General features: G+C 38.9%; 1 protein-coding gene across 2 annotated transcripts in view; it reads right to left on the bottom strand.

The window, feature by feature from the left end:
- The window catches only part of arhgef39 (Rho guanine nucleotide exchange factor (GEF) 39), a 90,169-nt gene extending 79,195 nt beyond the window's left edge, over nt 1-10,974 (bottom strand). For both annotated transcript variants that reach the window (XM_046072500.1, XM_046072502.1), the window contains exons 1-3: nt 10,836-10,974; nt 8,241-8,412; nt 4,418-4,512 (exon numbers count right to left, since the gene is read on the bottom strand). In XM_046072500.1, the coding sequence (XP_045928456.1) occupies nt 4,418-4,512; nt 8,241-8,390 (245 nt within the window). In that variant the 5' untranslated portion in view covers nt 8,391-8,412; nt 10,836-10,974. The remainder of the gene's footprint in view (nt 1-4,417; nt 4,513-8,240; nt 8,413-10,835) is intronic.
- Nucleotides 10,975-11,852: the final 878 nt, after the last annotated feature.

The following is an 11,852-nucleotide window of genomic DNA, read 5'->3' as shown; positions in this document are numbered from 1 at the left end:
CTACACCTATTCTCATTATGAACCCCCCCCCCCCCACCCACCCATCCCCCGTCCCCCTTTCAAATCCATTGCTGATTGTATACTCTTTACTGGATCCACTGACTGCTCTTTCAAGTTGCTGATTCCTGTTTGTCATGTTAGCAGCTGGGGATAATTGGGTTGCTCCTTCTGCTGCCTGCTCTCTGTTCTCTATAAATACTCAGATTGAATGGCATGGCATATCAATATATTCACGTCTCCTTTTATGTAACTCAACAAAGCTTAATGAAGGCAGAATTCATTACTACTATTCCCACTGCACTCTGGAGTTAAGTAAATAAAGACTGAAACATCGATGCATACACCTCAACTCTGCAAACACTGACACACTTGTATTTACTATCAGAGAACCATCAGGCTGTGCAGGGCCGACAAGCACGGCTCTCACAGACGATTCTGCCATTGAAGTGGTTTCTTGCTGCTTTGTGAGGATCTCGCTCCGTCCAGCTCTCGTCCAGCCGCAAAATTCATCTTCCGGCGATATTTCTCTGTTTCTCTGATGAACCTAGGTAGATTCTCAAGCAAGTCTGGGATTCTTCAGATCGAACACATCCAGCTGGAATTAAATGTGGGCTGCATCACATCATGACCTTGTTTTCTGTATGTGCGCATGTCTAAGTGTTTTATCTTTAGTCATTTCTTTTATTAATTTTAAAAAAATCTCCTAGCATTTTAAAATGTGTAAGACCACGCTGCTCGTTATATAATCTATTTACACTAAAAGCTAAAATCACCAGAAAAATGTCCAGGACATTTTTGTCGAGTTTAGCACAAAGATAAGAAGCACAGAAGAAAAGCTCCAAAACTAGCTTTGTAAAAACTGAATAGTAGTATATTAGTAATATAAATTGGCAAATGTTTGATTTAAAATCAGTAATCTGATCAGAGAATATTAAAACAATTAGCTTATGAATCTGACTGTTCAAAGCCTTCCATGACTGCCATGACCCTGGTGAGCCCTAGGAAGAGCAACAGGCGCTTCTGTGTTGCCTGGAGTCAAGTAGAGAGCAATGAACTCTATCTGCACTAAATCAGTGCTACAAGGAGAAACCAGTGTTTTCTCTGCCACCAACCAGACAAGTGTTTAACTACATCAGTTAAACAAAGATAAGTAAATACATGGAACTGATCTCTAATGCCACACATTTTCTGTGTAATCCAGACCCACCACAAGTTAAAGGGGATGCGCATGTCAGAATAAAGTTCCTTTTCCTCGCACTCCCTAATTCTGGTGCCGCACGTCCAATATTTGATGTCCCTGGGCTCCAGCCCTCTCCAATAAGTTTATACTAATTATATTTGCATACAGTGTTTCCCCACTCATAAACTTTACTTGGCCAGGCCACCCAAGTATATTTGGCGACCCATTTTAGAATTTTGCAGAGAAACACAAAGTTGTTATCTATTAAGACAAGAGCGGACATGAGGATATATTACAAGCATGGACAAGGTAAAGCGACAGTGAACACACCAGAGCAGATGTCATTCGGTACCACAAAACGTTGGTTTTGATCGTTGCGATAGGCTTCGTCATTAACAAGCCTCCTCCACATACAGCGCACCTGCGGTTGTAAAAACGGAATCGCTGGTGGAACAACACGACTTCTTTGTCTTTTCGGCGACTTTATAAACATAAACCTACTACTGATGTAGAACGTCAACAGAGAAACAGAAAGAGGCGGAGCAAGTCGCAGCGTTTGCAGCTGAGGTGTCCGTGTGTGGGGGAAAAAGAACTGAAGGGAAAGGAAGCCGATTCAAGTTGGCATGTGAGTAAACACTAAAATAAGGCAGAGAATTAAAATGGTCAAAAAGATAAACCCAAGTCTAATAGAAATAGAAATATGGCCCCAAACCCGGGAGTCAGCTGCCCACAACAGGCCTAAACCAGCCAAGGTACCAGCACAAAAACACACTGCAGTTCAAACACTGCTACAGTGGTGATGAGAATCAAAGCCACCAAGACAACAGCTGTCATGCCTTCCATCTTTATGTACAGTCAATGGTTTATACATAACACTGACGGGACGTGTTATGGACACATTTAGGTCACTACCACAACAACATGTTTGGTAGGTACAATACCTAAGCCTCCATTTGACCGAGACAAAAAAACAGAAGCAGCAGCAAGCCTTTTATAACATGCCACTCGTTTATAGTGAGCTTATTCAAAGCTCACATTCACACCTATGACAGTATATAATACTTGATGTTTCATGGTTGAGACAGATAAGAAAGTCAAGTATGTAACCATCTATGAGAGCTAATTATCACAAATGTTATTATCAGTTATTCTTGGCACTGTCACACAGTCACGCAATGTATACCAAATGCCATAATAAAAGAAAGTGAAAAGAACACAGGAAAATCAATCATTTGGCTGTGGTAAATCAGTCTAGTACTAACAAACTGTCTCTCCATGGACCATTTTTAAATGGATTGCTTGCCATTATGTTTCAACCATTGATTCAATAAGGGGCTCATAATGAAGATGTATGGGGACTGTGGAACCATTTATCCAATACATCTGACTGTGTAATTCATAATTCAGTCTTCATTGTAGCACTCTCAACAAGAAAGCCTGTCAGTCTGCAGAGGGTGAGAGCCTGAGGAAACACACATCACTCATTATTTAGTCTGGAAATGGAATTCCCAATTGAAGGTATCCCAGCCACTCCCTCCACAGTTTGTCAGACTGTGCAGTCTGATACTGAACTGGGTGTGTCTTGTCCATTAATTTGTGTTAACTGTGAACTGCAAATCTGATGGGTTCTTCAAGTTTAGATGCTGTCTGCACCGGCTGTAGTTACACAATTTTGTGGGCACACGCATGTTTGTAAATCCTGGCAATAAAAGCATGCGACAAGCCAAACTATTTTCTGATATGTTTATGTCTAGGAGACAATTACTGATTTTGGCAAACTGCTGTTGCAATGAACACTAACGTTGATGGTACAATAAGTTTCTCTACATTTAATTTACTTATTCAAAAAAGTTAATTTTGTGTTGATACACCCGTTTTGCCCCAAGATTGGTATAATTCTTCAGATGCATTTCCTGAATGTGCAAAACTAAAATCCAGTGAGGATTGGATAGTGTGGTTATTATTTCCCCCCTTTCCCCCAGGCGTAAACCTGGAGGGGATCATGTGTCTGGTCGTGGGTGGTGATGGTGCAGTGGATAAGACACATGCCTTTGGTGTGAGAGACCCGGGTTCAAATCCATTGTGAGACACCAATGTGACCCTGAGCAAGACACTTAACCCCTAGTTGCTCCTGAGGCATGCGACCTCTGACATGTATAGCTTTGGATGAAAGCGTTAGCTAAAATGAATAAGTGTGTGTATCAGTCCACAGCTCATCTCGCATACTACCGGACCAATCAGCCTATTATTTTTGTGTACATTTACTACTCTTGTGGTTGTGGTGATTTACGTTACATTTTGTTGGCAGATTCTTTTGTCGTCATTTTCATTTTGAAATTGATAATGATAATCATTCTACTACTCCAGCTGGCCCGGCACGTCACGTCCTGTTCCCCACCCACATACCCCAGACACACCTGGCGGCTGGCGCAATACAAATTAGTGTGAAAATGTTTGAATTGCAGTGTATAGAGGATCTGTTTACAGTGTGTGTGTGTGTGTGTGTGTGTGTGTGTGTGTGTGTGTGTGTGTGTGTGTGTGTGTGAAAAGAACTGTTTGATATATATAGGGTGTACTCTTGTAGTCTTTAACATAGAAATCATCAAAGTTTAAGTCTTACTGCTTTGAATCCAAAATATCAGTTTTGTTATCAGCTTTCTAAAACCCATCATGAGCTCTATTTTTCTACTTTATTGATTTATGGATCCCATAGCTGAAACCGGTGCCTTAGCATGTCAACTTGTAGAAACTTTAACATCAACCTTTTAATTATGTAACTTTCTGAAGTCTTTCAAGTGCACTCTGGGATTTTAGTTTTACAGCACTTTGACAGCAAGATCAATGTGACGTCTAGACATTTGGTAAGATCAGCTTCTCTCAGCTCTGACTTCCAATTGGCCAACCCGCCCCCTGAGATCTTCAACAGCAGATCAGGTAGGCAACGAGAATTAACTTTCTATGGTAGCAATATTGCTCTTCACTTGAGATATCACCAGGAGTAATTATACCTGATATGCAGTAATGTTTCCACCAGGGATGAGAACACATCTACAATGCAACACAATATCACTGCCCCCGGCTAATGGAGAAGATAAGGACGATGCTTTGGTAAACTAAGAGTTTATCTAGTCTCCATTCTTATGCAAGAGACAAACTCCCAACCTCATCCCTTTACACAGTCTCTCACCACCATCTCCAATGCATAGATAAAATTTAAATTATTCAGAGGATACTTACTGGTTTACTGAATGAATGGCTTTAATTGAACTAAAGATGCTTTCTCTAATGTCCTCCCTCAGAGTTCCTTTGGCCTTCAAGATCTCCACAAAGTACTGTGAGAAACAAGAGAGCAGAGAGAGAGAGAAAAGCACATTATTTTTCAGTATTTGTATTTAAAATGTAGAACTGATCTGATTGGATATACATTTGATGCATGGAAATCATTTTGAGAAGGAGGTGCTTTCAATGCTCACATCTCAATTACTCTACCAACACAGAAAGCAAATTAACAGCAACAACAGATGCACAAAACACTCAAGATCCTTCACAACCAGTGTCGGGTAATATTATTACTTTCCTCAGTTACTAGTAGTGTAACGGATTACTTTTCTAAAACAGTAATATTATTACAGTTACTAATCCAAGTAACACTGCATTACTGCATTACTGCATACACCATCACTGATGTGAATGCGCAACTGCACTGCAGGTCAACGGCATCGGACCTTATGTTTTTCATGTTGCTGATAGCCAAAAAGCTAAAGGAAGAACGGAGAACAGGGGAGAGAGGCTTCTTTCCACAGCTGTAAGTTCCTGCCTTTATTGTGTCACAGTTTAAGATGCAAATAATAATAATAATAATAATAATAATAATAATAATCTTTATTTGTAGAGCACTTTTCAAAAACAAGTTACAAAGTGCTTTAACAAGTTTAAAGACAATAATACCCAAAAGACAATAATACAAAAACAATACAAGATAAAAGCAAGAAAACATTGAAAAGCCTAAAATACACGTTAAAGATAAATCTAAAATTAGTAAAATAGAATAAAATAAAAGGGATAAAATAAAGTCAAATAAGATCGGGAAAGGCTCTCCTGGTTTGGAGTGAATAAACCAGGCTACAGCGTCAGTAGTTGATGTTACACATGGCTGTAATAAATAAGATGTTTGGGTTCCAAACCAGAAACAAAACTAGTCGCATGAACCTGATGGCCATTGATCTTAGAAAAATGGAGAGAGGTCCTCAGAAATATGTTTCAAGCGGGCAAGTTGTTACGTTATGTGAATATCCGGTGTTATGGCGAGTTTTGCATGCCTGCAGAGAATTGCATGCACCTCCAAATACTGCTTTTTTACGTTTTGTAAAAATACTGAATACTGCTCTTATAAATAGGCTAAATGTGCAGAAAAACAGTAGTTCAAAAGGTCAGGATTAACTTCTTTTATTTTTTTATTTCAGCCGGTGGTGTTAAGAAATGATATATGCTTTGTAAAAACCATACTCCTTGCTGCTGCTATGAATATGATATTAGTTAAAAAGTCGGGAGAGACTGCTTTGTTTGGGGGTGAAGGTAGAGGTCGTGAAAGCGGTGTTTCCCATACATTGATTTGACACATGTGTATGGGATAATTATCAATGCTATATAAACGCAATATAGTAACATAATGAGTAACGTAACTAGTTACTTCTATTACCCAGTAATAAGTAAAGTAATATTATTACTTTTTTAAGGAGTAATAAGTAACTAGTAATATATTACAATTTCTGAGTAACTTGCCCAACACCTCATTTATAGAACTGTGCATAGGATTTACATCAAAAGCTTGAGTGCGCACGAAACACAGAAATTGTTTCCGCACGAAAATATTATGATTTATAACACTGGAGCTCAACCCCCTTAATGAGCAACAGGAATTAGAAACAAAGGTGAGCCAGGTACATCATTTGGAATACTTTGTTTAAATAGAGAGTTAAAAAAATGCACTAAAGTTGTGTTTAAACATTTCCTCACACAAACCAATGAGACATTTTCTATAGTTTTTAGTCGCTGCATGTTCCAGCAGCGAGTGCACCATGAGTACATTGAAAATACTGTTACATTTTTCCATACTTCCATAGTTTTTACAAGCAAGGCATCACATCCACATGCTGGCGCAATGCGTGTGGCGTGTGTATGAAAATGTGCTAATATATGAAACTATGCACTTGTATTTGCTCGACTGAGGTATCAAAAACACAGCAGTTTAAACGTAATGTGTCCTGCTGTTCCCCTTATTAATGAATGAATTTCATAGCAAGCAAGTATTAATTACAGATTAAATTAAATCAAATAGGTTTTGGGTTGTTCTGAAAAGATCTCATTTAAAAAATATTTCTTAAAGAGGTGGTGTTATGCTCATTTGCAGGTTCAAAATCTTATTTAGGGGTTGTACCAGAACAGGCTGACATGGTTTAATTTAAAAAAAAAAAAAAAAAAAAATACACCATGTTTTTGTCATTTTGCACATTGGTGCAGCTCCTCCTTACGTTTTAACTGAGTTCTGTCTCTACATCACAGTAACAACTTTATGTCCACTGACTGCATAATACTACCTCTTTAAATCATGTTCTTTTAATTGTGCACTTGAGAGACTATCAATTAAATGGGTGTTTATTTGTTTAAGAATGGCTTTTTTCTACTAAATATTATACAAAGTTTTATATAATACTCATCTCTCTGCCATATGAGTCGCAGTTTGACATTTCTCCAGTTTATATGTGCGTCCTCAAGGGAACACACTCTCCCGTCAAGTTTGTTTTTACTGTAAATCCCAAAAGTTAGAAAGTGGCGTACGCTGCCATTATACTGTATATCTGCATGGCTCATATGAAGCACAAGTATAGAGGGCTTTTGTTGTGCCACAACACTCACAATAAAGCGACAGCTGTGTTGGTCTCAAGTCATTTGAAGTGAAAATGGCATTAGCAAACTAAATGTGCATTAGGCCTAAAAATTACTCCTAATTGGAGAGAACGGGCGGAGGGTGAGTAATTGTGTAGAAATGAGGCTGCAGTGGTGGGTGGGAAAATCTGTTCTCTCCACAGGAAGGAAGAGTACCATGAATGCTACCTTGAGTCTGTTAATATGCATTATACAGTAAAAGTGCACTTCACATGTTTTAATGCAGAAGTGGAACATATTGTATAGTATTACCTGTTTGTTCAACTGTTTGCCTCTGACAATGTTTGGCAATCCTAAAATGATACATCACGATATCTGTCTTTTTCACAGGCATTTTGCATTAAATGCTTGTGAAAAAGTTTATTTGCGGCAAAGCCAAACTGTTAGAAAACAGCACAATTCTGCAGCACACGTTTTTCAGACTGTAAATTAAAATTGCAGAACTGTAGAGAAACTATGAAAAATTATTCTAAAATAATTTCTTTATAAATGCACATAAAAATGCAAATTCACTGAATTTACTGAATTTTTTGCTGAAAATACAAATTGCTGTGTACCACAACGTCTAATATATACATCGCATTTTAATAACTGTTCAGCGGCACAGCATTGTGCTGCCCTTTCTCCACCTAGTGATAGCTGTAGCTTTTTTTAGGCATCATTAAAAATTATAAAACCTAAATAAGAGTCTCAGCCTGAGGACATCTACATGCTAGTTAGGAGTTGCGCCACCTACTGGCAACAGGAAGTAAGCCCTGTGTGACAATCGTGATTCCATGACATTTTGTAGTCCTTCATATTCTGGAATCTAATGTAAAATTAGTGGGTGTTCTCTAGCGCCACATAGGGGACACTGGAAGTGATGTTTTACTCTTTCGTGCAGCATCCAAAACGTGTGAAAATTCTGAGCCGCGTCAATCGACCTCCAGGGACTACGCCGGAGATGCGGCATGCCCCGACATACGTTGAAGGTGCGAGGGCCCATTCATCACTATTGGATTGGATTCAAGACATCTTAAGGTCCCCGACTGTATAGGAGAAAACCTGATTTTGAATCGGAAATATCGAACATGTTTGAGGTTAAACCAGTGCTCCTGACTGATATAGAACATACAGTGGTGACCAGCTCCAGCTGCCGGCAGTAGCGCTGTTCTGTCTGGACCAACTCTTTGGATATTCGGCTGCATTTTCTCTTCCAGCGGTCCCTCTGCTCCTGGATAGTGGTGCACCCGAGGGGAGCGGACGGACCAGGGGAGAAACTCATGATCACAGTGATGGGTAGGACACTGCAGAGACACAAGCAATCAAAACAGGCCAGGTTTACAGACAGGCATTGCACTAACGATAAATCAAACATGATGCCACATACATATGGGTGTGTACTTGGTTTTTGCTAGAGCCCCACAGGGAAAGAAATTGTCAGTAGTCAAGTAATAACCTGTTTAAGAGAAGATACTTCACAGTACTGCTGCTGCATGCATTTATGCATATTTGCATAATACAATTTACAATTTATTATTGAATACAGTCTTGATATTTTCTTACTAAATTGTTGACATTTTTATCATCCACCACATGATTAACCACTCTTTCTGATGAAAAAATGTGCTTAAATCATTAAACACAGAATTCAATCGACTAAATAAAATGGAATCTGGTATAAATTTAAACAGATTTCATAGGACGCTTCACAACTGTTAGCAAAACATGTGATTGGAACTCCATGAATCCACCACAAAACAAAATCTTTGTTTTTGAAAAGAACAGAAAAAAAGAATATCGAAAATCCAATTTTAAAATCCTCAAATATGAAAATCGCTATGGGGCTTAAAAATCCCATATTTGTCGGGCTCTAGTGTTTTTCAGCTTTTGCATGTGACCTTTGGGTAAAAGCGTCAGGGGGGGTGATGATTAAACACAGACTCCCAGCCTAATGAAACCAGAAATATGTGAGTGACACAACAGCAAGTGAGGATTTTAAGCATTGGTCAGAGTTCCTCTCAAAACTACACATTAAGAAGAGTTCCCTATGAGACGCTGACACAGACCAGATTTCCAACAACAAATTAGCACCAGCCAAACGCTGGTGAAACATGGAAGTGGCCGGTAGATTTCAAACATAAAAAAAATTACCATTGAGTGGCTGGTGAGTTTGAACATTTATCTGTCAATGGCTGACAGATGTTCACATTTTAAAAGTTTATTTTCCACACTGAAAGCAACACAAGCTATCATGTGATACAGTTGGGACGATGTTGAGTAAATTAGTACCCTATATTATTTGTCTTTATTGCCATTTGATAAGAGGTTACTGTATTAATATATTAATATTACACATTAAGTAAACATAGGTCTTTTGGACACTAGCCTATATTTGACTAACAATAGCTTGATTTGCTGCTGATAAATCTCACAAACCTGATGACACGTTGCTTCACAATAAAAGCCTCCCACTGGTTCACTAATGGAAAGCCTTTAAATTTGGAGCAGCAAGAGGAAATTCTCAATTTACATTAACAGTAACTTACTAACTACTAACACTAACTCAAACACAGCAGTAGGGAAAGTAAACAGTGATAGGTCTGATAACCAAAAGCAGGAATGTAGAAGCGAAACTAAACACCAAAGCACAGAGATTCAGTTTAAAGCTGAAGTGAACAGGATTCCAAAGACAGAGCTCTCTCTCCAGTTACTAACACAGCCACGCCCGTGTTGAGCCAGTCTGTTAGCACAAGACAAAATATCAGGATAGCTGCTTTCAGTCCTGCTACCAAGAAGGGTCCCAAAGGTGCAGGTCAGAACAGAACAAGCAAAATATACAAATGGGATTTTTACTTCGATTTTAATTTAACAAGCACTTTCCCTTATGTCTGGAGAATATGACTTGTAGGCCTGGGCATCTCTGTAACACCACAATGCTTGCATTTGCAATGATATATGTTCTCCTGCAATTTGGATATTGTACTTGACCATATTGTAATTTAATCTTTTCAATTTAATTTTGTTCAGCCTCAAGGGAAAAGGTCTAAAATATGCAGATATATGTCCCATGATATCACATTATTGCAGTTTATGCATCTGTGTTGCATTTTATTCTGCTGTTAATTACATAAGAAGTGTCAGGAAATGGAATGGAATGCATGTCGCAGCTTCTAGGCTAACGTTACACTGAAGAAGGCAGCTGTTAACGTCAGTTTATAATTCATAATCAGCTGTTTGCACAGGCTGCAAAGTAGCATAAAGGTGTTCTTTAATTTAACAGTAGTAACTATTAGGCTAGGCCTATAACGTTATACATAATAACCTAAACAGGACTGGCGTTGGACAGGTTTTAGTTCAGACATTTTTTTTTTAGCCTTTTAGTCAAACTCAAACTTAACGTTAACATGGTCCGCACCTGTAAATTTACAGCTGCGACACTGTTAAACATTAGCCTACATACAAAGACACCAAACTGTAACATTAGTATAATTTCATGTAACGTCGCTGTTACATAAAAGGTAACGTTAGGCTATGTTTTTAGTCGAAAGGATAGTATCACTATCACACAGTCACTGTGAGGAAGCGACAGGAAGAACATCTGTCAAATGTTCAACCTGCTAACGTTATATGTTACAGTAACGCCGTGTGTGAGAAACTAACTGCTGTATCAACACACAACGACTTTACAAAGCTTAGAATCCGTGTGTTGAAGTAATTTGGAGCTTACCTTCAGGTAACGTCTTCACTTTGAACCAAGGCGCTCTTTTCGGCTTCAGCTTCCTTTTTCCGGGCTGCGATGTTAACACGGACGCTGATTGGCTGCTACGCACTGCGCCAACAACAGGAAAGACCTCCCACTGTGTGCACACAGCTGGACCTATGAGCTGCACGGAGACTGCAGGAGCTACACTCTGAACTTTAGTTAACACGCATTCACTACAGATATTTATATTTAGTAACGGACGCATCACAAATGCTGTGTTAGGCCTACATGTCCTTTCCTTTCCAGGAACATGTAAAAACTAGTCCCAAAACTATTAGACTAACCAGAACCCTAAACTCTAAACATGTGTGGCATGGGATCTGTACCACTGAATACAAAAACTCTTCATGTCATTTAAAAAAATATTACTGAGAACATGACCTTAGTGTACTCAACAGTAGCAAAGCCTCTGTATACCTTGAAAAAAGTTGCTCAATCATTTCAGATTCTACATCACATTTATCCTGGAGTTTGTAGTTTGGTAATCCGGCTGTGCTTTTACTCATTTAATCTAAGGAATAAGTCATATTAAATGCTTTTTGTATACTTGAGATTAAAATGTCCTGTTTGTACTTTTTTTCACTTAAAGATCTAACTGAAGTGGCAACAAGTGCTGATAGATGGTGCACTGGTTGAGAGTGGATCCAGAAGAAAGCGCAGCTCAGCAGTTTTTAGCTCATTATGAGATAAAAGTGATGCCCTCAGTAATCAGGGCATGACGCAAGAGGCTATCGCATGAAATCCATGAGGACTGAGGACTTTCAGGTAAAAAAAATAGCATGCATTTTTTCTGGAGGATATTCCAGGCTGTAGTTCATGTTGCCTGCAGCCCGACAGAGCAGCAGGAACACTGACATCTAGTGCTGCAGGACAGGACACAAGTCAGAAGTGTGTACACATGTAGTACTGGATATCCTATGGCATCTCAGTGGTTTCAACCACTTTCACTCACAAACTAATAAAACTGTATCTTGCAGTTTC

This window comes from Micropterus dolomieu, linkage group LG16 (assembly GCF_021292245.1).
Source record: "Micropterus dolomieu isolate WLL.071019.BEF.003 ecotype Adirondacks linkage group LG16, ASM2129224v1, whole genome shotgun sequence".
NCBI lineage: Eukaryota > Metazoa > Chordata > Actinopteri > Centrarchiformes > Centrarchidae > Micropterus > Micropterus dolomieu.
This window is presented reverse-complemented; position numbering and strand designations above follow the sequence as displayed.